Below are 26,821 nucleotides of genomic sequence, written 5' to 3'. Positions count from 1 at the left end.
CCGTGTCAACATCCAGACTCTCCATTTATAAACAAAGCCTGGGACTTTTGTGCTTAAATAACGCTCGCTGGCACCGCCTGCCCTGGGCTCTCATTTGTACAAAAATATACAAGGCTCACAAATTCGACTGCAATGTTTGTTTTGTTTTCTGCTGCCAAAATAACTCACCTGAAAGTGAAATGGTCAGTTCTGAATTGGGTCAAAACAAGAGCCCTAAAGACCCTACTCGCTGGTGCTAATGCTACTGCACACCGACACCAGATGGCAGCAACAAATGGCAGTAACACAAAGCTAACGTCTGCTTGAGAACCAGAAACAACCTCCAATAACTACTCAGTGGGGCAGTGCCCCAGATACTAATTGGGCAGAGCAGCAACACACAACTTATGGCTACAGAAAGTGTAGGCAGCTACCAATAGTGCAAACTATCACCAATGCCTACTCAATAGGTAGGAACACTCAATGAGATGCCAGCTGGGCAGAGAATAGGGAAACATAACCAAATGCTATAGCCACCATAGGCAGCTATTGAGGGCACATACTATCAACTGCTTGAGAAACAACCCCCAATGACTACCCAACCGTCAACAATACGTATTACCAACTGACTGAGAAAGAGAAGCCATCAACGCTAGATGGGCACAGAGGGGCACTGCACAACCTAATGCTATAGAAACTGTAGGCAGCTGTCAATCATCATCATGAACTGTTGGACAAACAGAACCGCACCAACAGCTTGGTAGAGACAGCCAGCCGGCAGCTTACTAATAGAATGGCACACATACAATAGACTAGGATGGCACAGAAAGAATAGAGAGAACATTAGAATGGCATAGAAAGGATAGAAAGAGAGAACATTAGAATGGCAGAAAGGATACAAAGAGAGAATACTAGAATGGCAAAGAAATAATAGAGAGAGAGAATACTAGAATGGCACAGAAAGGATAGAGAGAGAGAATAATAGAATGGCACAGAAAGGATAGAGAGAGAGAATAATAGAATGGCACAGAAAGGATAGAGAGAGAGAATACTAGAATGGCACAGAAAGGATAGAGAGAGAGAATAATAGAATGGCACAGAAAGGATAGAGAGAGAGAATAATAGAATGGCACAGAAAGGATAGAGAGAGAGAATAATAGAATGGCACAGAAAGGATAGAGAGAGAGAATACAAGAATGGCACAGAAAGGATAGAGAGAGAGAATACTAGAATGGCACAGAAAGGATAGAGAGAGAGAATACTAGAATGGCACAGAAAGGATAGAGAGAGAGAATACAAGAATGGCACAGAAAGGATAGAGAGAGAGAATACTAGAATGGCACAGAAAGAATAGAGAGAGAGAATACTAGAATGGCACAGAAAGGATAGAGAGAGAGAATACAAGAATGGCACAGAAAGGATAGAGAGAGAGAATACTAGAATGGCACAGAAAGGATAGAGAGAGAGAATACTAGAATGGCACAGAAAGGATAGAGAGAGAGAATACAAGAATGGCACAGAAAGGATAGAGAGAGAGAATACTAGAATGGCACAGAAAGAATAGAGAGAGAGAATACTAGAATGGCACAGAAAGGATAGAGAGAGAGAATACAAGAATGGCACAGAAAGGATAGAGAGAGAGAATACTAGAATGGCACAGAAAGGATAGAGAGAGAGAATACTAGAATGGCACAGAAAGAATAGAGAGAGAGAATACTAGAATGGAAAGAATAGATAGCTTATTAAGTGTATGTGGCCAAAGCAATAACAGGTTAAAGCTGGATGGAATGTATCAGACTGCCTCTCATACAGACCCATTTAGTTCCTATTCATTATCAGTTAATGACCATTTCCTGCTGGGGTTCACCAGTCCCTAAGAGCTCTCAATGGGATCATTACTGGATATTACATTATTTCTGATTTGTTGACAACAATAACAGCGAAGCACTTAATTAGCACCCCCCCTTCCTTTCCTTCCTGACATTTCTTAAACTGAAGGCCACTTACTCTTCCTCTATGTATTAAACTTTTAGTGGTGGGTGACATGCATGAATGTGCTTGGAAATATAAGGGTGGGGGGGAATTGAAGACCAGGAAAGATATGGACCCAGCAGCTTTATCAGGGATGCACTAAATCCACGGTCCGGCTTGTTAATTGGCCAAATCCATGCAGTTTTTGTAAGTTTCGCATAGGGGATATGTCATTTAAGGCACTAAGTTTGCCCAGGAGCAGTAACCCATAGCAACCAATAAGATGTTTGCTTTTAAACAGGTGACCAGTAAATGCTACCTGCTGCCTGGTTGCTATAGGTTACTGCACCATAGCAAACTTAGTGCATTTCATTACATATGGGAGGAATAATTCATATTCAAGTGTGCACCACTTTTAACTGGATGCAACATGGAGGACAAACTGCCCCTTGTGCCATTAGTCTTCCGGTCATGTTATTTTCAAATGATGCCCAACCTAGGATGACTGAGAGAGAGATTTGCAGTCTATGATTGGTTGGTAAAGAAGCAAATCTATCTATCTATCTGTAGGACGGCCACTGAGAAATGAAGAGTAGTCATGGCGTTGTGTAAGGGTAAAGACACACTGAGCTACTTAGTAGCAGCTACTTTTTCAAGGCTACTAAACCCCAGAAAATCCCCTGCCATAGACAATACTGAGAATTGCCTCTGCTAAACACACGTAGAGACAATTATCAGTAAATGATCAGCATTGTCTATTTTAGTAGCCACGACAAGTAGCTGCTACTAGTAGCTCCGTGTGTCTTCACCCTAAGGGTGAAGACACACAGTGCTACTAATAGCAGCTACTTGTCAAAGCTACATAATAGACAATGCTGATATTCTACTGATAATTGTCTCTACGTGTGTTTTATTAGAGGCAATTCTCATTATTGTCTATGGCAGGGGATTTTCTGGCGTTTAGTAGCCATGACAAGTAGCTGCTACTAAGTAGCTCTGTGTGTCTTCGCCCTAGAGGAGAATGTTGCTTTGAACGTTACTGCAAATAAAGTTGTTGAAAAATAAGTTGTTACATTACTGCTTTTTTGCGCCTATTAATACAGGCTAACAGAGGCAAAAGCTAGGCAAAATAAGGTTGCGGGAGGGAAAGGTTGAAGAACTCAGCCAGAACCCTCCCAACACAAAGGTTTTGGGCCGGCCCGCCCTCCTCTAGTTTGTACCCTGGAGAATTATAAAATGGCGACAGTAACGGTGATCCCCTGCACTCTCCTCCCGCTCATCAGACGGGGGGGGACACACACGGGATGCCTAGGGCCCCCCATTCAGATTTACTGTCTCTAATAACAGGGAAGCAATCCCTAACGAGTACAAACCACACACCTCATGCAAAACAAACACAAAATGGAAAATGTTGGTTAAAGAGATGTTATTTTTATAATAAAGCATGCGTTCAACTCGTACACCCAGCGCCTCTGCATTTAGTAGCAAGCTCACTCGTGCCGGAAAATATTGCCCCCCCCCCCTCATTACAGTGTGACCTTTAGCTCTTAGGTCTCCTAGTTCCGAACACCGGCAGCGCCCGGACCTACTCACCGGCATTCTGGAGTGGGTGTCTGCGGTAGCCTGGGGGGGGCAGAAATGTAGCTTCAATAAATACAGCAGTTGGAGGGAAGGGTCCTGCCACTTACCAGGCTCACAAGATGGATGAGGAGTCGCTCAGATTTCAAAGTGCCATACACACACAGAAAGCAAGGGCTGTGGGTTCCCTGGTGGCGCCATTCAGTAACTTGGTCACGCTGTACTGCGCCGCTATTATAAAGATACGGGCCAGGGAGAGGGGGCTACTATACAGCAGACCATGCATTTTGGACCCCCCCTGTAGCCAAAGTCTCCCTGCAACCATAGAGGCTGCTGTATAGGTACTTACCCCACTCAGATTAACAACCCCTCAAACCAAACCAGCAATGGGGATACAAAATAGGCCCTGGCATTCCCAGTACCCAGAGGCACAAACAGCCCCCGCAGCCCAATAAATAGTGACTGTCTGTGGCACCTTACAGCCCCCCTGGCATTCCCAGTACCCAGAGGCACAAACAGCCCCCCAGCCCAATAAATAGTGACTGTCTGTGGCACCTTACAGCCCCCCTGGCATTCCCAGTACCCAGAGGCACAAACAGCCCCCCCAGCCCAATAAATAGTGACTGTCTGTGGCACCTTTCAGCCCCCCCGGCATTCCCAGTACCCAGAGGCACAAACAGCACCCCCAGCCCAATAAATAGTGACTGTCTGTGGCACCTTACAGCCCCCCTGGCATTCCCAGTACCCAGAGGCATAAACAGCCCCCCCAGCCCAATAAATAGTGAGTGTCTGTGGCACCTTATAGCCCCCTTGGCATTCCCAGTACCCAAAGGCACAAACAGCCCCCCCAGCCCAATAAATAGTGACTGTCTGTGGCACCTTACAGCCCCCCTGGCATTCCCAGTACCCAGAGGCAAAAACAGCCCCCCCCCCCCAGCCCAATAAATAGTGACTGTCTGTGGCACCTTACAGCAGCCCCTCTGGCATTTGCCAGAACCCACAGATTGCCAGCCCGGGCCAGGCCATAGTACTAAAATAAACTGCACTACTGCCCAGGAATGGGACAGTCAGGTCACTTACTGGTAAGTGGGTGAAGACGGCAAAGGTGCTGTTTAGGAAGGCAACAAGGTCTAGAAGGTAGTCGCTGGCCTGCGTGCTGGAATCGGCTGCCAACCAGTCGTAATCGGCTAGCTGCAGGAACTGGTCGATCTTTTGGTTCAAGTTGGTGTAGATCTCTTCTTCTGCCGCCTGGCGAGCGTCCTACAGGAACAGAGCAATTCCCAGTTACGTGCCACGTGGGCAGGGCTGGTAGCAATGGGCGACAGTTATAAACAGGAGGAAAGTGCTTGCTGGAAGGCGGACAGAACCGGGGGCGCCATATTGAATCCAATATGAGGAACACTAGATTCCAAGGCTACAATTTACAGAATATTGGCAAATCCTGTTGAGGTGACTTTTTGATTGATTTTTTTTTTATTTTGATTGGACCCTACATCAGATGAGGTGGCAGATTTTGAATGGACCCTACGTCAGATGAGGTGGCAGATGTTGATTGGACCCTACCATTTGCATAGCCTGCTTACAACAACCACCCCTAGGCCAGCCCAAATCAATTCTTGCTTCTCATTGGTGCAAGTCATCAGTATCCAGAATAACTGATGGTGATGATGAAGGCAATGGATAGGACTACATTTCTGCTTTAAGCCAATCATTGCCCATCTATAGGCTGACTGCACGGAGGAATGTTTATTTTCTGCCATCAGTACCTGTATTTACACTTCTCAGAAAGTTCCTAAAGGGGACACAGTGTTTCCAAAACATGGAAGTTGAACTAGCCCATAATGCACTGCTCTGTAACACTTGTTATTTTTAGCCCAGCAAAATATTTTCCCTGTGCTTAGGCACTGCTTGCAAAACACCCCGATCACTTGTGCAAAGCAGCACGACTACTGTGAGCAATCACTCTCTTTGGCCAATGACAAGCGGCTGAACGGAGCAGTAAAGCAGGTTTGGCCGCCTCTTAGCTTCAGCACAATGTGGGAACATACACAGAGTGTCAGCAGCGGAGCCCAGAAGAGACGGTCACATGTGGAGGTTCTACTGGAGCGCACTGAGAGGGGGGGGGGGGGTGAAAAACGGGGGAACATGTGCTATCTGCTTGTGCATTGGTACGTATGTTCCAACTGCACATATATCTGACCAATAAGATTGTGAGTTACAGAGGGGTGGTCTTATTGTTCAATAAGTTGCCGACTGTCAGCTTTTATCGGCCACCTTTATTCCATCATAAGCAAATCTAGGCCATAAGTGGGTCTCTATGGAACACAGTATGGGCAGCCTGAGGCCCTGCAATATGTAGCAGAACTATACCCATAGCCTGTCCAGGGTGCTATGAGCTACTAACAGTGTAGGTGTAACGGGAGCTTCCATGTTGGACAGCAGAGTGGAGATGTGGTTGCAACAGATGTGAGGAGCTGGCCAATAGGAATAGGCCACACATGTCAGGCAGGGTCACAGACTCATTGAGGTGCAGAGGGTCAACTCACCTTGAATGTTGTCAGGCCGTAGAGTTTGGCGGTATGTACTGTTTCCGGCAGAACGCCGGTAATATTGGTGATAAACTCCTCCAGGTACTTACAGGAGACCTCTAGGTGGGTGGTGTTGATGATGATCTGTACAAGCTACAAGGAGAAGAAGGCAATACAGGAACTCACTCATCTATGTACATAGGCACCTACTGGCACATACACTCACTCATCTATGTACATAGGCACCTACTGGCACATACACTCACTCATCTATGTACATAGGCACCTACTGGCACATACACTCACTCATCTATGTACATAGGCACCTACTGGCACATACACTCACTCATCTATGTACATAGGCACCTACTGGCACATACACTCACTCATCTATGTACATAGGCACCTACTGGCACATACACTCACTCATCTATGTACATAGGCACCTACTGGCACATACACTCACTCATCTATGTACATAGGCACCTACTGGCACATACACTCACTCATCTATGTACATAGTAACCTACTGGCACATACACTCACTCATCTATGTACATAGGAACCTACTGGCACATACACTCACTCATCTATGTACATAGGCACCTACTGGCACATACACTCACTCATCTATGTACATAGTAACCTACTGGCACATACACTCACTCATCTATGTACATAGGAACCTACTGGCACATACACTCACTCATCTATGTACATAGTAACCTACTGGCACATACACTCACGTCATCTATGTACATAGGAACCTACTGCAACATACACTCACTCATCTATGTACATAGGCACCTACTGGCACATACACTCACTCATCTATGTACATAGGCACCTACTGGCACATACACTCACTCATCTATGTACATAGGCACCTACTGGCACATACACTCACTCATCTATGTACATAGGCACCTACTGGCACATACACTCACTCATCTATGTACATAGGCACCTACTGGCACATACACTCACTCATCTATTGTACATAGGCACCTACTGGCACATACACTCACTCATCTATGTACATAGGCACCTACTGGCACATACACTCACTCATCTATGTACATAGGCACCTACTGGCACATACACTCACTCATCTATGTACATAGGCACCTACTGGCACATACACTCACTCATCTATGTACATAGGCACCTACTGGCACATACACTCACTCATCTATGTACATAGGCACCTACTGGCACATACACAGGGAATAAACAAGAACTTGCTTATCTAAAATGGGAACAAATTGGGTTAAACATCTCTCACACTCCAGCTGGGTTTAAATGAGACATATTGGATAAATGGAAAAAAAAAACCCTAATTTTGTAGGCAATTGTGAATAATACATGGTGCTGGTTTCAGATTGGTCTAAAATTAAATACAGTCTGTAAAAATGTCCCCTTTACTGGAGTTCCCTGTAGATCCTATCAGGTCTCTGTCTGTGTTTCAAATGAGGGGTGGGTGTGTCCTAACGGTCCCTGCCAGAAGCACAGTAGGAAGGGGAGAGCCAATCACAGCCCTGCAGTCACACAAGCAAAGACAGGCTTCAGTTCCCTATCAACCTAGCTGCTGATTGGTTCCTATTCTACAGTGCAGTGTACTAAGTGCCGCCGGCCCCCCTGCATATTCAGAGAATTCAGTCAGCAGGAAGTGAAACAGGTGGGCGGGCTAGTGGGGTTTTAGTGGAATTTCTCAATAAATCAAATTTTATATGATATGTCTCCTTTGCTACAATTCCCAGTATCCACCAGAACCATATGCCTAGCCACTTACACAGTTCTATATCTGCAGCCCTCCAGTTGCGTTTTACACAAGTTTCTACAGTTCCAATGACTACAACTGCAGGCCTCCAGCACCCCCGGGAGACAGCGAATGTCAATAGAAAAAAATGGTTGCTCCTATATTCCATGCATGGCAACAGCCAAAGCAATAGGGGCTGATTAAAAAACCCTAGGCAAATGTGCACCTGGGCAGTATCCCCCAGCAACCAATCAGTAATTAAGAGTTTTTCAGCCATCTGCAGGTAGAACCATGCAATCGGTTGCTATAGGTTACTGCCCAGGTGTGTTTTTACCCAGTGTTACTGCCCAGGTGTGTTTTTACCCAGTGTTTATAAATGAGCCCCCGACCACCCAGGGAGCTGCTACTGCGCCTCAACAGGTAAATTCTTGGCTAGATAAAACAATAAGTGCCTATGGGCTCTGTGCTTCTGGGGTCACAAACCAAACAAATACAGAAGAGAAAGAAATCCCATTTCCTACAAGCACTGGCTGAGAAAGAAATAAAAATATTTGTACATACATTGTCCCTGCAATAACTCAAGGAGGGGGCCCTAAAACAACTTAAATCACAATGATAATCTTCCCTTTATTTCCCCTTTATTATTTCTTTAAAGCCGGGACACCCACGTCAATTAGAGCCCCCATTCTTCTGCAAATCTTTTATGGGTAAAAAAAAAATGCGTTTCTAGCTATGCAACTTGTCTGCGCTCTACAAACACGCGCCGCATCGTCCCCAGGCCGCGTTCTATACGATTTCAGCGGAGCATCTGAGCGTTCATGCGCGGCCGTCTCCTCAGTCCCGCAGCCAGAATTCTAGGTGGCCGGCTGAGTGCAGAACAAACAGAGAACGCTTGTGCGCCCACGACAGCCTCAGAAGAATGAGGGGAGAGATTCCGTGCCCCCTCTCACGCTATCTTCAACCCAAATATCATTCCAAGCAGAGTGGAGTTTAGAGTGCAGGATTAAGGCGGCACTTTCCTTGCTGACTAAACGTTCATGGCCGAGAGCTGACCCGTATCTGTCACACACTTTGCCTGTTGTGTTGGGAAACGTTCCGCAGGATGTTTTGAATGCGTCTTGCAGTGTTTTACTACCAGGGGCCACAGCTTTCCCTGGGTTGGGGGGGAGATGCTTCATCTGGAACAGAACGATCTTACCCTGCTGTCTGAATCCATATGGAGCAAGTATGTGGCTATAGTACCTCACACGCAGATAAGGGGATATATTGCTCATGTAATAAATAGCATGGAAAGAAACCAAAGGGAAAATGGAGGGGCGGGGCAGTGAGGCACTCGTATCCAAGTAAAAATGGGCATACACTGTAAGATCCACTTGCTTGGCGAGGTCACCAAGGCAAGCGGATCATCTCCCGATATGCCCACCTACACGATCAAATCAAAATGGCGGGTCACGGTACGAGCGCCTTACCTCCGTCAGCCCCACGTTCCTTCTCTTTATGACATTCTGCAAGCAGTTGCTTAGCGTTCGAGTGAGCAGCAGGTTTGTGGACTTGCGGATCATGTCGTCCACTTCTGTGGAACTATAGGGAGAGGCGTGTTACTGAACAACTGCACAAATCAATCAATATATAGTGAATATATAGTAAAATAAAGGGGAGTTCCATCACCAGAGAAGAGGCCAAAGGCCGAGTGCTTTCATACAGGTCATGGAACTCCGAGGTTACTTCTAATATCCTCATATTTCACAACATGGGGTACTTAATTTATTATCATCACTAAGCACCATTTATAAGGATATAATTTACAGTTTGGTCCCATAGGGAAATCACCAAACAGTATCTTATATGTATATAAATGTGCCATCGCTGTACGGAATGTGAAACTGGCTGAGTAGAGAATGTTACTATTCTGAATTTTCAGCTGCCTTTTACAATGAACTATTTTGATGAGCAGGTGAAGATTAAGCAACAGTATCCCTGGGCATACACTTCCACTGATTAGGCTTGGTTGCCAAATGAGCTGATCTAAACCCAAGCTGGCCACGATGGCCTAGAAGGTCTAAATGATATTTCTTGCTACACATGGAAAGGGGATTTGGAATGAAGCCTAAATCTCCCCTTGGCCAGGCCTAATACAACTACACTTCCAAGCGGGTTGCTGAGAAAGGCTACTGAATGGAAGCGCCTTTGATCTGTCAGCAGCCGCCTATAAGGCTGAAAAGGACTAGGCCTGTTATCTCCCAGGGCAGCGTGACGGATGGGTGCAGGTTACACTTGGGAAGGTTCAAAGGCATTAATATTGCAAACTCCGGGGTCTGTGGGTCAATCTGTTTCATTGACCTTTTCACTCCTTATCCTCCTCAGATTGAGAAATGCAAGTGATTAGGGTGATGAATGAATCCAGTTAAAAAGAAAAGGTGCCTCCCTTTTTATGTGCACAGGTAGTATGGTCCATAGAACAGGCAGTGGCTCCCCCTCAGGAAGAGCTGAATGTAACAACTAGCAGCTTAGGCTGGGCTTATGGAGTCCTATTCTGGCCCCAAACAGAGCAAACTGAGTGCACATTTACCTTAGGTGCAAATCCTCCGAGAACTTCAGGCAAGCGTAGATGAACTCCTTGATCTGACAGTAGACTTTTGGCACAAATTCCGAGAAAGGAAACTTTTTAGGGAACTGCTGCTGTAAAGCAAGAGGGAAGGGGGGTTAGTAAGAGAATGTAGGAGGCAGAAGAAACTGTCTGTTACTATGGATTTCATTGCTAATTTGAGGATACAATGAACAGCCTGAACTTTGGGTTCACTATACATGGACACGCAGACACCCTCTTACCTTCTCCAGTTCAGAATCCTGGAAAGGGAACTGTCCTATGAACTTTCGATATGTCTCCTCGTCGCTCACTGGGATGGGGCTGTAGTTATCTGCATCGAGTATATTTCTGGATAAAAACACACAAATCATTAGCCCATAGGATTCAATTGAGTGAAGACACATGGAGCTACTAGTACCAGCTACTTGTCGCGGCTACTAAAATAGACAATGCTGATCATTTACTGATAATTCTCTCTGTGTGTGTTTTAGCAGAGGCAATTCTCAGTATTGTCTATGGCAGGGTATTTTCTGAGGTTTAGTAGCTGTGACAAGTAGCTGCTACTAAGCAGCTCCGTGTCTTTGCCCTAAGGCTGATGTCCCACAGAGAGAGTTAGTCACTCATGATAGATCTCTCCTCCCACGTGCAACTAACCTCTCCAAAATGCCTTCCCTCTGGCAACAATAGGAGTCACCAGTGGAAAGGCCTACACATTGCTTCAGCTTTCCGAAATTGGGCAAAGTTGCCATACAGGAGGAAACTTGGTGTGACTTTGAAAAGCCGAAGCGATGAGTAGGCCTTGCTACTGGAGACTCCCATTGTTGCCAATGGAAGGGCATTTTGGAACAGTTACTCGCCAGCAGTAGCAGAGATCTATCTTGGGCGGCTAACTTGTTCTGTGGGCCAACAGTCGAAAGGTGGCCATACATGGGCAGATTTCAGCTGGTCATATCTGCCCGTGTATGGGCACCCCCGACAGGCCTACCCGACTGATATCTGGCCTAAAATTGGCAGATCTTAAACGGGCAGGTTTGATTTTCCTTCGGATCAGGGACTGAATGGAGTCCTCGGTCCGACAGCACCTATACCCGCCATTGTAATTCACCTTTAGGTGGGCATATCAGATGATGATTCGCCCATCTGGCGACCTTGGCAAATGAGCGAATCTTCCTGTGTATGGCCCAGACACCTGGGGCTAGCAAATATCTGCTCACCTGAAAAGCAGAGCCCATTTCTTCAGCAGGATCTCGCTGTACTGGTCTCTGATCTCTAGCAGCATGTCAAACAGTTGGTTCACTGGGAAACCATAACCCTGTAGGAATTGGCCATACAAAAAGAATTGGCTCAGTGGCTACAGGAGAAGCAGAGAGGGGTCTATAGGATGCAGATGGGGCACAAACACGGCAGGGACTATAATAAACAAAAATGGCACCTTTCTAACCAACTCCTACCTGCAGCGTGTCAGCAAAATGGACTATGAGGTTCTTCAGATCTAACACCAGGTTGGGATCGGAGCAGTAGGACTAAAAGCAAAGCAGGAGAAATGAGAAACTGATAAATCTATGAGCCATACCTGCAGCTGTGGGTGGAACTACAATTCCCAGAATCCTGATGTGCAGCGTGGCAACTATTAGAGAGTCGTAGGTTAGATTAACGCTCACAGTGCTAGAGACAAACAGGACTTATACCATAACAAGATGTTATATTTGCCCTAGTTTTGTCTATATTTCACCTCCAGCTTCTATGAAGCATTTCAGAGCACAGTCTGCAGTTTCAGCCTTGTTTAAAACTGCTATTGTCTCTTTGGCTGGCTATGGGGCTTGTTCTTATTGTGTGGCCATACACGTTACAATAATTATCTCTCTACTAACCTAAAAGGGGACATTTTATGTGAAAAACAATATTGTACCAATGAACTGTACTCATCTAAATACAGAAAAAATGTGCTTTAAACAGTAGTGTTTCAGCTGATTTACTGAATATTTCTACAAAAACCCCACTATCCCCGCCCATCTGTTCCACTTCCTGCTGCCTCCTTTCACTCAACGCCCCTAACTGTAGGATAGGAACCAATCAGCCGCTAGGCTGACCTGGGAACTGAAGCCTGTCTTTGCTTGTGTGACTGCAGGGCTGTGATTGGCTACTCCGCTCCTACTGTGCTTCTGGCAGTGACCCTTAGGACACGCCCAACCCTCATTTGAAACAAGGACAGGGACCTGAGAGGATCTATAGGGAGCTCCAAAATCCAATATGTCTCCTGTAAGAGCTGGATTGTCAGATATGTAAAAGAATTCTACATCTATTTGATGATTCAGTATTAATGTATGAGGTGTCTTACAATATTGGTGTGTGTATGGCCACCTTTAGCCATCCAGGGGTGCGGGCAGCCAATACATCAGACTATCCCACCATATAGGGTATGGGAGCAATATAATAGCTCTCTGTACAGGCTTCAAGCTGCTTCTGTTATGCCTAAAGTTTCCCAGAACAATTTTTCTGCTTACATTGCCCTGCAACTGGCAGATATAGCCGGAAAGCCCCTGACATGACTGCAAACTGAGCCAGTAACACCTCCATACCAGTTAGGGAACAGGAAAGCAAGGGGGAATTTATTATTCATTCGCCTCCTCATATTTTCATTGGACCGTGGCCCCTTAGAAGACCTTTCCAGCCTCTGGTGGGTATTTACTTACCGAATGAGTCCGCAGGGCTGCCATTGTTTTGGACAAGGCCAGCTCCCACAGTTCATCTATGTAGGCTCTGTTGACAAGGCCAAGGGTTGTGTGTAAGATGTGATCTTCCACCACAAAAAAGCTGAGGGGGAGAGCAAAAGGGAGAGAGGGGGGCGCTTGAGCGGAAAGCGAGAGTAATGTTATAACCAGAATATGTGTTATGCCTTATACATATTCCCTGCAGTGAGTAGCACGAGGCTGACTTACCCTACTATCTGGTGGAAGTACTTTCTGTATCCGTCCAATGTTTCATGCTGGAATGAGAAGCAAAGCAGTGATGCACTAACCACACAAATTGCATTTATAATCATTACTTTCCTGGAAGCACCTCTGTATCAGCAGGGGAGGAATAGGTCCTGCTTGGCAGAGCCGCCATATGCAAAAAGGGCAGTGGGGGCCAAATTTGGTTGATGTGACCATATGACCCTTGTTTGTTTATACCAGATCCCAGTTTCTGGGACATCCGGACATTATTTAAGTTAATGGTGCAATATGGTGCTACTGGTGAGAATAATGTACAGAACCTACCATGTTGGATGGCGGCTGCAGGACCAGCCTTGCCTGCTTTCTTCTCTGCTTCCTGTAGTAATTCTCAAAGGTTTCCCTGGAACCCTGAAATCAGATGAAAGCTCAGTATAACAAACACAGCCGTTCTGCATCATTACATAACATACACGGCAAGCCCTCCATCAAGGCACAGCGGCTAATGAGCCAATGGCAGCAGCATTTTAGTATATAAGAGAACAATAAAAGATGATTAAAGGGAGAACTTTTTCTCTGAGACACACAGGAGTGGAGTTGCTGTTTTTTGTTTGTTATTAATGTTTGACGTTTCTTTCAAAAACATGCTAGGAACTTTCAGGGTTTCAGGATATCAGTACTGTAGCCCTTGCTGTACAAGTCAGCACACTGGGCTCCCTGCGTGCCCCCCTGTAAGCTGAGCTCTCCATATGGCCCACTGCTAGCTGGGCTCCCTGCGTGCCCCCCTGTAAGCTGGTCCTTCCATGTGCCCTGATACAAGTTGGGTTCTGGGTGCCCCCCTGTTAGCTGGGCTCTCCATATGGCCCACTGCTAGCTGGGCTCTCTCTGTGCCGCACTGTTAGCTGGGCTCTCTCTGTGCCGCACTGTTAGCTGGGCTCTCTCTGTGCCATACTGCTAGCTGGGCTCTCTCTGTGCCGCACTGTTAGCTGGGCTCTCTCTGTGCCGCACTGTTAGCTGGGCTCTCTCTGTGCCGCACTGTTAGCTGGGCTCTCTCTGTGCCGCACTGTTAGCTGGGCTCTCTGGGTGCCATACTGTTAGCTGGGCTCTCTCTGTGCTGCACTGCTAGCTGGACACTCTCTGTGCTGCACTGCTAGCTGGACACTCTCTGTGCTGCACTGCTAGCTGGACACTCTCTGTGCTGCACTGCTAGCTGGACACTCTCTGTGCTGCACTGCTAGCTGGACACTCTCTGTGCTGCACTGCTAGCTGGGCTCTCGCTGTGCCGCACTGCTAGCTGGACACTCTCTGTGCTGCACTGCTAGCTGGACACTCTCTGTGCTGCACTGCTAGCTGGACACTCTCTGTGCTGCACTGCTAGCTGGACACTCTCTGTGCTGCACTGCTAGCTGGACACTCTCTGTGCTGCACTGCTAGCTGGACACTCTCTGTGCCGCACTGCTAGCTGGGCTCTCTCTGTGCCGCACTGCTAGCTGGGCTCTCTCTGTGCCGCACTGCTAGCTGGGCTCTCTCTGTGCCGCACTGCTAGCTGGGCTCTCTCTGTGCCGCACTGCTAGCTGGGCTCTCTCTGTGCCGCACTGCTAGCTGGGCTCTCTCTGTGCCGCACTGTTAGCTGGGCTCTCTCTGTGCCGCACTGTTAGCTGGGCTCTCTCTGTGCCACACTGTTAGCTGGGCTCTCTCTGTGCCGCACTGTTAGCTGGGCTCTCTCTGTGCCGCACTGCTAGCTGGGCTCTCTCTGTGCCGCACTGTTAGCTGGGCTCTCTCTGTGCCGCACTGTTAGCTGGGCTCTCTGGGTGCCATACTGTTAGCTGGGCTCTCTCTGTGCTGCACTGCTAGCTGGGCTCTCTCTGTGCCGCACTGCTAGCTGGGCTCTCTCTGTGCCACACTGTTAGCTGGGCTCTCTCTGTGCCGCACTGCTAGCTGGGCTCTCTGGGTGCCATACTGTTAGCTGGGCTCTCTCTGTGCCGCACTGTTAGCTGGGCTCTCTGGGTGCCATACTGTTAGCTGGGCTCTCTGGGTGCCATACTGTTAGCTGGGCTCTCTCTGTGCCGCACTGTTAGCTGGGCTCTCTGGGTTCCACACTGTTAGCTGGGCTCTCTGGGTGCCATACTGTTAGCTGGGCTCTCTGGGTGCCATACTGTTAGCTGGGCTCTCTCTGTGCCGCACTGTTAGCTGGGCTCTCTGGGTGCCATACTGTTAGCTGGGCACTCTGGGTGCCATACTGTTAGCTGGGCTCTCTGGGTGCCATACTGTTAGCTGGGCTCTCTGGGTGCCATACTGTTAGCTGGGCTCTCTGGGTGCCACACTGTTAGCTGGGCTCTCTGGGTGCCATACTGTTAGCTGGGGCTCTCTGGGTGCCATACTGTTAGCTGGGCTCTCTGGGTGCCATACTGTTAGCTGGGCTCTCTGGGTGCCATACTGTTAGCTGGGCTCTCTGGGTTCCACACTGTTAGCTGGGCTCTCTGGGTGCCATACTGTTAGCTGGGCTCTCTGGGTGCCATACTGTTAGCTGGGCTCTCTGGGTGCCATACTGTTAGCTGGGCTCTCTGGGTGCCATACTGTTAGCTGGCCTCTCTGGGTGCCATACTGTTATCTGGCCTCTCCGGGTGCCCCACTGTTAGCTGGGTTAATATTACAAATCCATATCCTAGTGCGGTGGGATTTATCTAGTTGAACATAGCGCAGATGCCTAGATGGCTTGGAGCCAGTGGGTATTGATCGGACTGGCAGACAAAACACGTGTCTTCATTATGGGAAATCAAAGCTAAAATGTGAATTTACATCAGTAACCGGTTCCGTTTTCTGGGCAGAGACGCGAGTTCCAGTAAATGATCGATAATTGGCTCATATTTCAGGAATTCCTCGGAGGGAGCCTATGGGAGGCTCAGATTGCTGGGCAGGTTCAACGGCAGTGCAGGCTCCAACAGATCACTGCCACAGATGCACTGCTTTCAACTGGAAGCAGGAGAATTACACCCAAAATATCGGCAACAACCAGCAGGCAGTCAGAGTAGAATGGCAGTAAGAGCGGAAGGTTACTCTACTGCCCAATCAGCACAGATTTTATGGCCAAATATGTGTCTCTGTGCCCTACCACCCTACACTGGGGAAGTTACGTTGCCGTAACACAAATAGGGATGCACACCTTTTCCCAAAGCTTGCAAGGGCTGCTGGGAGTTTAATAACAGGCCCTGCCTTGGGCTTTAGGAGTCGGTACCTGATCCTGGGGGGTTAAACAGAGCAACGCTGCAGCCATTAATACCCCCACATACTGAGCTCTGCCCAGTCTCATACTGGGTCACCAGGTCATTAGGAGACGAGTTGGTGCCACGGCCGCAGGAGTGCAGCCAAGGGCCACGATCACATCAGAGTCCTCCATCCCACTGTTTTCTTTCCTGTGCCTTTATCAAGCAGAAGCAAAGGGAGTCTCGCCCCGAGACGCTGCCTGTGATCTCCCTGCTGCGTTTCCAGCTATCTCATAGCAGCAGCCAGGGCAGCAGATGGGCAGATACAGGCAGGCTGCACTCTCTCAGGCTCTCAGCCATGGGGGGGGGGGGGGCACTGTTATTCAGCCACAAGCCCCTCTCATGGGAAGGGATCGTTCCACTCCCGGTGGGAAAAGGCAATCAGTGCAAATTCCAGCAGCCGCTCATGGGACAAGACACCCACCTCACTTCACCCCAGCATATGCCAAGCATAATATGCCCGCTGGCATTCATAGAGACTGGCAGGGACTGAGCCCTTTAATACCCTAATACAGAAAGCCTACAGCTAGCTCCTTATTCACTTACAGTGTACGACAGGCTGAAGTCTCCGTCACACACTGCAGTGCCCATTCCCATAGGCCAAGCTGCGGATCCCACCTCCTTATGCTGGCCATACACACCGATATTATCATACCAGACCTGCTTTCATCCGATTTTAGGACCATGTGTGGGCTCCGAATTATTGTCCAGATAATTTTCGTACCATAGCAATTAGTTGTTTAGTCAATTGGACAGGTTAGAAAGTTCCGGTCGGATAAGGATAAAATCTGTGCATGTATTGTGTATCTGCCGACACCCTTGAGGGGCTGCAACGGGAGTCACTTTGGTACGATTGGTGCCTGTAACTATTTCATGTTCAGAACATCTTCTCATTTGTTATTTTTAGGGCTTTATCCTACAATTTCAGTCTACAATGTTAGTTTTAGATCTTTGCATTTATAAATGTATGGCTGATAACCTAACGTTTGGTGGAAGACTATAAAGTCTGAATGTGTGTGGCCACTTTTATGGACATCTCCATTTTATTACGATTTATAGAGAATAATAACAATGGGACAGAACTAGGAGAGGGAATGTTCATGGGCAGATCGGTGGGTGCTTTGCAGAGCTGGGAGAGGGAATGTTCATGGGCAGAGCGGTTGGTGCTTTGCAGAGCTGGGAGAGGGAATGTTTATGGGCAGAGGGGTGGGTGCTTTGCAGAGCTGGGGGGGTTATGTTCATGGGCAGAGGGGTGGGTGCTTTGCAGAGCTGGGGGGGTTATGTTCATGGGCAGAGCGGTGGGTGCTTTGCAGAGCTGGGAGAGGGAATGTTCATGGGCAGAGCGGTGGGTGCTTTGCAGAGCTGGGAGAGGGAATGTTCATGGGCAGAGGGGTGGGTGCTTTGCAGAGCTGGGAGAGGGAATGTTCATGGGCAGAGCGGTGGGTGCTTTGCAGAGCTGGGAGAGGGAATGTTCATGGGCAGAGCGGTGGGTGCTTTGCAGAGCTGGGAGAGGGAATGTTCATGGGCAGAGGGGTGGGTGCTTTGCAGAGCTGGGAGAGGGAATGTTCATGGCAGGCGGTGGGTGCTTTGCAGAGCTGGGAGAGGGAATGTTCATGGGCAGAGCGGTGGGTGCTTTGCAGAGCTGGGAGAGGGAATGTCATGGGCAGAGCGGTGGGTGATTTGCAGAGCTGGGAGAGGGAATGTTCATGGGCAGAGCGGTGGGTGCTTTGCAGAGCTGGGAGAGGGAATGTTCATGGGCAGAGCGGTGGGTGCTTTGCAGAGCTGGGAGAGGGAATGTTCATGGGCAGAGCGGTGGGTGCTTTGCAGAGCTGGGAGAGGGAATGTTCATGGGCAGAGCGGTGGGTGCTTTGCAGAGCTGGGAGAGGGAATATTCATGGGCAGAGCGGTGCTGCTAGGGGTGCTGGGGAATTCACGCTATCAGAAGTAGCACCTTGGACAGCGTTCTTGGGCACCAGATATATTACAGTATAGTATCACAGGGACAGGGTGCCCCAATGGGCCGGTAAGTGGCGCACTGCTCTGTAGCCAATGGTAAAGCCCCCTAGCCAGCAGGGCCCCTGACCCTGAAACCCACTCAGGATAAGGCTATAACTGACGGCTTGGGTCGGCCGGGGACAGGCTTTAGCAATATATATCCATGGACTAAGTGCAGATTCTTCCCAAAACTCTAAATGGCGGGCAGAGGTGAAGCTCCGGTGTCAGTCCCGGGCTATTAATAAGTGGCCCTTAGTGCGCTTCCCTTGCCGGCGGTTCCCAAGCGAGTGAGCGGCGCTCATTAACCTAAGCCTAACCCTCTCCGTCACTCTCCTTTTCCCTCGCTAACCTTCCTGAGAGAGTTCAGCGCTTCCTGGAGAAGTCTGGGCCGGCCGGCGTGATAATGCTCAGCGCCGTATTTACAGGTGCCTTGCCCAAGATTGCCGGAGTCTGACCGCCCGCTGACCCCCTCTGTACAATATGTGAACTCCTGTCCCGCTGATAAGCCCCCCAGATACGCGCCGGGCCGCTCATATCACTCCGGGGGGAACGCACCAGCGTATCGCTCATAAAGCCCAAGGTGAACGCAGGGTCGGTTTCTTGGGGGGGGGGGGAGAAAAAATGCAAAGAATAATAAATATTGCAATGTTTATGCAAAAGGGGCCTTTTTATCCACGGGCTAAGAGTTCAAATGACAGCACTCGGAAGCAGCCGCTGTACAGCTGATTATTAGCGGGGATGGAGGGGGGATGCGGGGGGATAGTAGGGGGCTGGGGGCTGCTCGCTCGTGCCCTGATGCTTCCTATACAAAACAAAGGAGACCATTTCCTTTAGTTGGCAAACAGGATCTGGCCCATCGCTCAGCAAAGGCCTTATCTGGGGGTCACAAGGGGGTCTGCACTGAAACCCCCCAGGCAGCAGGGAATCAAAGCCTTGGGTCACCTCGTTCTTACATTCCTGTGCAGCAGGAGAGGGGCAGAGGGGCAGCGCTATGCACTAAGGAGCGGCCCCCATTCTCTCCTATGTGAATACAACTGTGTGTCCTCTGGCACATCCAACTCACTCACAGCAAAGGGGACCTGCCCCGTGTGATCCTGTGAAGGGTTAATCAGTGTAGCAATTGCACTTTGTAGTGTACAGCAGTGCAGGGAGACAGCAGGGCACCCAAGGGGTATTAGCAGCACAAGGGCAGGGATACGGGGGGTACAAGGTTATGGGCTAAGGGGGCCCAGCCTGAAGGCCAGTTATGGGGGGATTTGGGGTGAGTGCTTATTTGTGCCCTGGGTACCCCTGGAACTATAGCAGGGTGACTGTTACCCCAATGTTTCTATATATCTGTAACCTTGTTATGGGCTAAGGGGGCCCAGCCTGAAGGCCAGTTAGGGGGGGATTTGGGGTGAATGCTTATTTGTGCCTGGGTACCCCTGGAACTATAGCGGGGTGACTGTTACCCCAATGTTTCTATATATCTGTAACCTTGTTATGGGCTAAGGGGGCCCAGCCTGAAGGCCAGTTAGGGGGGGATTTGGGGTGAGTGCTTATTTGTGCCCTGGGTACCCCTGGAACTATAGCAGGGTGACTGTTACCCCAATGTTTCTATATATCTGTAACCTTGTTATGGGCTAAGGGGGCCCAGCCTGAAGGCCAGTTAGGGGGGGATTTGGGGTGAGTGCTTATTTGTGCCCTGGGTACCCCTGGAACTATAGCAGGGTGACTGTTACCCCAATGTTTCTATATATCTGTAACCTTGTTATGGAGCTAAGGGGGCCCAGCCTGAAGGCCAGTTAGGGGGGGATTTGGGTGAGTGCTTATTTGTGCCCTGGGTACCCTGGAACTATAGCAGGGTGACTGTTACCCCAATGTTTCTATATATCTGTAACCTTGTTATGGGCTAAGGGGCCCAGCCTGAAGGCCAGTTAGGGGGGGATTTGGGGTGAGTGCTTATTTGTGCCCTGGGTACCCCTGGAACTATAGCAGGGTGACTGTTACCCCAATGTTTCTATATATCTGTAACCTTGTTATGGGCTAAGGGGACCCAGCCTGAAGGCCAGTTAGGGGGGGATTTGGGGTGAGTGCTTATTTGTGCCCTGGGTACCCCTGGAACTATAGCAGGGTGTCTGTTACCCCAATGTTTCTATATATCTGTAACCTTGTTATGGGCTAAGGGGGCCCAGCCTGAAGGCCAGTTAGGGGGGGATTTGGGGTGAGTGCTTATTTGTGCCCTGGGTACCCCTGGAACTATAGCAGGGTGACTGTTACCCCAATGTTTCTATATATCTGTAACCTGGTTATGGGCTAAGGGGGCCCAGCCTGAAGGCTTATGTTTTACAAGCGGCAAATGATTTCAGAGAAGGGGTGTTGGTATTTTTGGAGGATCTGGAAGCCGCAGTAGCGCAGATTAATTGCATAAACACGTCTCTTTCTGCCATGGCCCATAATACACTGCTATACATGGAGGGAGGGGTATATGTTATGTACTTACCAGTACAGTGTAGATGTGCAAACAGCGATATACAGGAGAGAAATCTACCAAATCCTGTGTGCCAGGGGCCTGCCAGGGAGAGATAAGATAAAAGAAGTGTAATGGCTGAGTGGGCACAAAGTTACCCAGAATGCTCTGTACCTACCCCTAATGATGGGCATAAGAAGCCTCACCTTGCTACAGACTGTACTTTCCCAACTAAAAAAAGAAGTGAAACTGATCATCTTCTCCAGGTGATGGGGATCCAAAAACATTTTGTGTGGGGCAAACGTAATGTAACGTAAGAGACTGCCATTTGCCCTCTCACCACTAAACCCAACTGGACCTTTATCCCACTGCTTTTACCTCTTCTTCCTCTTCTTCATCCTCCACATCCAGAATGCCGGAATCCTGCTCAGACATAGGGCTGGTACCGTTCACCTCTGGGCTTGGGCATTTCCTATGTCTCTTGGCGAGGCCCCCCTTGCCCTGCACAGATAGAATGTTGTCCAGAGTTCTCTGCTGCTGCGCCTGAGAAACATGAACCATACTGTTAGCAACGAAAGGCACCAGTGCATCATGGGAAGAGCCCTGTTCATAAGTGAATGCATTTGCAACTCTATCACAAAAAGCATCCAGTAACAATTGTACCAATTGTAAGCAGCAGTCCTGCCCTGCTTTATGGCTGAGATTCTAGCTATATGTATAACAGAGCATTCTGTCACAGTGGCACAGATCCTATCTGATCCCCCCCATTGTAAGCAGCAGTCCTGCCCTGCTTTATGGCTGAGATTCTAGCTATCTGTATAACAGAGCATTCTGTCAGTGGCACAGATCCTATCTGATCCCCCCCATTGTAAGTAGCAGTTCTGCCCTGCTTTATGGCTGAGATTCTAGCTATCTGTATAACAGAGCATTCTGTCACAGTGGCACAGATCCTATCTGATCCCCCCATTGTAAGCAGCAGTCCTGCCCTGCTTTATGGCTGAGATTCTAGCTATCTGTATAACAGAGCATTCTGTCACAGTGGCACAGAGCCTATCTGATCCCCCCCAATTGTAAGCAGCAGTCCTGCCCTGCTTTATGGCTGAGATTCTAGCTATCTGTATAACAGAGCATTCTGTCACAGTGGCACAGATCCTATCTGATCCCCCCATTGTAAGCAGCAGTCCTGCCCTGCTTTATGGCTGAGATTCTAGCTATCTGTATAACAGAGCATTCTGTCACAGTGGCACAGATCCTATCTGATCCCCCCATTGTAAGCAGCAGTCCTGCCCTGCTTTATGGCTGAGATTCTAGCTATCTGTATAACAGAGCATTCTGTCACAGTGGCACAGATCCTATCTAATCCCCCCCATTGTAGGCAGGGCTGGGATAGGCTCATTAGCACAGAAATGCACCTCATTGTGTAACTGTGTAACTGCCACTTTGCTGCCGGTCACGGATCATGGCCATCGGTACCGGGTCAGTGGTGCCCAGCACAGACAGGTGAAAGCTTCCATACACACTGAATGCAGGTCCTATTTACTTTAAAAAGGGAAAAGAAAACAGCGCGTCGGGCCGGCAAACAAATGGGTCACTGGCCGCTCCTATGTGAATAAGGGGATTAGGCAGCAGCCGGGGCTGAGGGATGTGGGGAAGTGGCCTTAGCCTTCTGCAATCAATGGCCAAAGTAAACATATCAGATATGAGAGTGTGATGACGACAGGCAACATCACATTATTCCATACTCAGAGTCATCATGTCTCTAGCCAGCAGAGCTTACACATTCCCAGTGTGATTCACTTCTGGGCATGGAAAAAAACTGTGGCAGCATAGGGATTCCCCTGTACTAAGCACAATTCAGCAGGAACAGCCCCCTAAGTTTGCTCATAGCCTGTACAGAGAGATACCATAAAACTATGGCACATAGGGATTCCCCTGTACTAAGCACAATTCAGCAGGAACAGCCCCCTAAGTTTGCTCATAGCCTGTACAGAGAGATACCATAAAACTATGGCACATAGGGATTCCCCTGTACTAAGCACAATTCAGCAGGAACAGCCCCCTAAGTTTGCTCATAGCCTGTACAGAGAGATACCATAAAACTATGGGCAACATAGGGATTCCCCTGTACTAAGCACAGTTCAGCAGGAACAGCCCCCTAAGTTTGCTCATAGCCTGTACAGAGAGATACCATAAAACTATGCCAGCATAGGGATTCCCCTGTACTAAGCACAATTCAGCAGGAACAGCCCCCTAAGTTTGCTCATAGCCTGTACAGAGAGATACCATAAAACTATGCCAGCATAGGGATTCCCCTGTACTAAGCACCAATTCAGCAGGAACAGCCTCCTAAGTTTGCTCATAGTCTGTACAAAGAGATACCATAAAACTATGGCACATAGGGATTCCCCTGTACTAAGCACAATTCAGCAGGAACAGCCCCCTAAGTTTGCTCATAGCCTATACAGAGAGATACCATAAAACTATGGCACATAGGGATTCCCCTGTACTAAGCACAATTCAGCAGGAAACAGCCCCCCTAAGTTTGCTCATAGTCTGTACAGAGAGATACCATAAAACTATGGCAGCATAGGGATTCCCCTGTACTAAGCACAATTCAGCAGGAACAGCCCCCTACGTTTGCTCATAGCCTGTACAGAGAGATACCATAAAACTATGGCACAGAGGGATTCCCCTGTACTATGCACAATTCAGCAGGAACAGCCCCCTAAGTTTGCTCATAGCCTGTACAGAGAGATACCATAAAAACTATGGCACAGAGGGATTCCCCTGTACTATGCACAATTCAGCAGGAACAGCCCCCTAAGTTTTGCTCATAGCCTTGTACAGAGAGATACCATAAAACTATGGCACAGAGGGATTCCCCTGTACTAAGCACAATTCAGCAGGAACAGCCCCCCTAAGTTTGCTCATAGCCTGTACAGAGAGATACCATAAAACTATGGCACAGAGGGATTCCCCTGTCCTATGCACAATTCAGCAGGAACAGCCCCCTAAGTTTGCTCATAGCCTGTACAGAGAGATACCATAAAACTATGGCACAGAGGGATTCCCCTGTACTAAGCACAATTCAGCAGGAACAGCCCCCTAAGTTTGCTCATATACTGGAAGCACAGTTATATATACATACACAAGGGCCACAAAGTGACTGCACGGTGCAGAGGGAACAGGTGAAGAGAAGGCAACATGGGTGCTGTTAGTGCCCCACTCCAGCAGGGAACACAAGGGAACCCTGTAACGGAACACGCAGGGAATGTGTGAGGCTCAGCGCAGCATTGGCAGAAAGCAATTAGAGGAGTCAATGGCCAGACACACAGCCGGGGCCCCCGGGGGCAGAAAGGAAGGAGATCAAACAAGAGAGAGAGGGAAAGCATAGTCTCCCCTGTACAGCACTGCACTCACTGCTTTCTGCTAATGGGTTTAACCCTCTCCCTGCCAGAGCATGCACAGCATCTAGTAATGGCATGTGTGTGTGAGGCAAGAGAAGGTTATAATTGTGTGTATATATATATATATATATATATATACATATATATATACACACACACGGAGAATAATGAGAGAAAAGGACACAGAGGTTCCCAACAGTAATATTCTTTTAATATGTTAAAAATTATACAGTGTGGGGTTTATTGTAAAATACAACAGATGATATATATAGTTATATATTTCCTTATAAACAATACTTACCCATCAGTGACTGCTAATATCCTTATCATTTACAGTAGGGGGTACATTATCCCTTATAATACATGAGTGATACTCAGAGTTCCCTGTATAACTCAGCCTGCAGCCTTGTGCCTTTATATGGGCACAGAACCCCTCAGTGACTGCTAATATCCTTATCATTTACAGTAGGGGGTACATTATCCCTTATAATACATGAGTGATACTCAGAGTTCCCTGTATAACTCAGCCTGCAGCCTTGTGCCTTTATATGGGGGCACAGAACCCCTCAGTGACTGCTAATATCCTTATCATTTACAGTAGGGGGTACATTATCCCTTATAATACATGAGTGATACTCAGAGTTCCCTGTATAACTCAGCCTGCAGCCTTGTGCCTTTATATGGGCACAGAACCCCTCAGTGACTGCTAATATCCTTATCATTTACAGTGGGGGGTACATTATCCCTTATAATACATGAGTGATACTCAGAGTTCCCTGTATAACTCAGCCTGCAGCCTTGTGCCTTTATATGGGCACAGAACCCCTCAGTGACTGCTAATATCCTTATCATTTACAGTAGGGGGTACATTATCCCTTATAATACATGAGTGATACTCAGAGTTCCCTGTATAACTCAGCCTGCAGCCTTGTGCCTTTATTATGGGCACAGAACCCCTCAGTGACTGCTAATATCCTTATCATTTACAGTAGGGGGTACAGTATCCCTTATAATACATGAGTGATACTCAGAGTTCCCTGTATAACTCAGCCTGCAGCCTTGTGCCTTTATATGGGCACAGAACCCCTCAGTGACTGCTAATATCCTTATCATTTACAGTAGGGGGTACATTATCCCTTATAATACATGAGTGATACTCAGAGTTCCCTGTATAACTCAGCCGCAGCCTTGTGCCTTTATATGGGCACAGAACCCCTCAGTGACTGCTAATATCCTTATCATTTACAGTAGGGGTACAGTATCCCTTATAATACATGAGTGATACTCAGAGTTCCCTGTATAACTCAGCCTGCAGCCTTGTGCCTTTATATGGGCACAGAACCCCTCAGTGACTGCTAATATCCTTATCATTTACAGTAGGGGGTACATTATCCTTTATAATACATGAGTGATACACAAAAAGTAACTCCTTAATAATAGGGTACAGTGCAAGTGAGTTTGGGGGTTCAGTACAGAAGCACTGAGGGGAGGGGATGGGGATAAAGGGGAGGGCTTTGCAGAGTAGATCAGTGATGGGGGCAAGTCTACAATGGGGGTGAGACAGTGAGAATGGCTCCGTGATTACACAGAGACAGACAGGTTGTGGGACGATGGGTCGGCCTGACCCACACAGCTAAGCTGACGTTTGTACCCAACTTGGACCTGATCCGACCCATAACAGATTTATCCGGTACCCGACCCGTGACAGTGCCCTCATTATAAAACCCACAAGTTCTGCTTTGCTTTTAAGAGGAGTAATTTAACCCCTCGCCCCCCCTGAATATCAGTTCCAACTGCCGGCTGTGCTGTGAGATGGCTACGCTGAGGCGGCCGGGGATTAAAGGGAATCTCCCATATCAAACAATGTACAGGGCTCATTTACTCCAGAGAATCTCCCTGCAGGTCCCACCTACCCTGAATAATGCCCCCCCCCCCCCCCCCCCAGGTAGTGATGAGAGACGGGGCCACGCTCTAACTGCCCTGCAGGAGCCTGGGCCTTGGCTCTTTATCATTCTGACATCTCACAACAAACTAAGGGCTGGTTCTGCAGAGCACAAGGCTACACTGCCCCCTGCAGGGCCCAGCGGTTACTACAAGCATAAAGGTTAGCAACACTCTGCAATACGTTCATACGGCATAGGGAAACCATATCCCATGTATAAATACATATATAATAACAAAGATGGAATATCCTACTATGCATGAAAGGGAAAGCAAACCCATGTAATATACAGGGTGTGTGTTTTTTTAGCTGGCAGAGGCTGATCCCAACTGCCAGTCAGGCCTATGCTCAGGGCAGCGGCCCCTGTAAATACCTGGTATAATCTGCTACTGATCGGCTGCTAATCTGCTACACACGCGTCTCGTTATGG

General features: G+C 48.2%; 1 protein-coding gene across 3 annotated transcripts in view; it reads right to left on the bottom strand.

The window, feature by feature from the left end:
• The window catches only part of exoc6b (exocyst complex component 6B), a 113,251-nt gene that overhangs the window by 70,664 nt on the left and 15,766 nt on the right, over positions 1–26,821 (bottom strand). For 2 of the 3 annotated variants that reach the window (XM_031895261.1, XM_031895260.1), the window contains exons 5-16: positions 21,421–21,585; positions 21,076–21,144; positions 13,663–13,746; positions 13,342–13,388; positions 13,096–13,216; positions 11,854–11,925; positions 11,617–11,714; positions 10,645–10,750; positions 10,385–10,494; positions 9,285–9,396; positions 6,075–6,209; positions 4,609–4,788 (exon numbers count right to left, since the gene is read on the bottom strand). In XM_031895261.1, the coding sequence (XP_031751121.1) occupies positions 4,609–4,788; positions 6,075–6,209; positions 9,285–9,396; positions 10,385–10,494; positions 10,645–10,750; positions 11,617–11,714; positions 11,854–11,925; positions 13,096–13,216; positions 13,342–13,388; positions 13,663–13,746; positions 21,076–21,144; positions 21,421–21,585 (1,299 nt within the window). The remainder of the gene's footprint in view (positions 1–4,608; positions 4,789–6,074; positions 6,210–9,284; positions 9,397–10,384; positions 10,495–10,644; positions 10,751–11,616; positions 11,715–11,853; positions 11,926–13,095; positions 13,217–13,341; positions 13,389–13,662; positions 13,747–21,075; positions 21,145–21,420; positions 21,586–26,821) is intronic. The other variant, XM_031895259.1, reaches the window with a different exon arrangement.

The sequence above is a fragment of the Xenopus tropicalis genome, chromosome 1, assembly GCF_000004195.4.
Source record: "Xenopus tropicalis strain Nigerian chromosome 1, UCB_Xtro_10.0, whole genome shotgun sequence".
Lineage (NCBI taxonomy): Eukaryota > Metazoa > Chordata > Amphibia > Anura > Pipidae > Xenopus > Xenopus tropicalis.
This window is presented reverse-complemented; position numbering and strand designations above follow the sequence as displayed.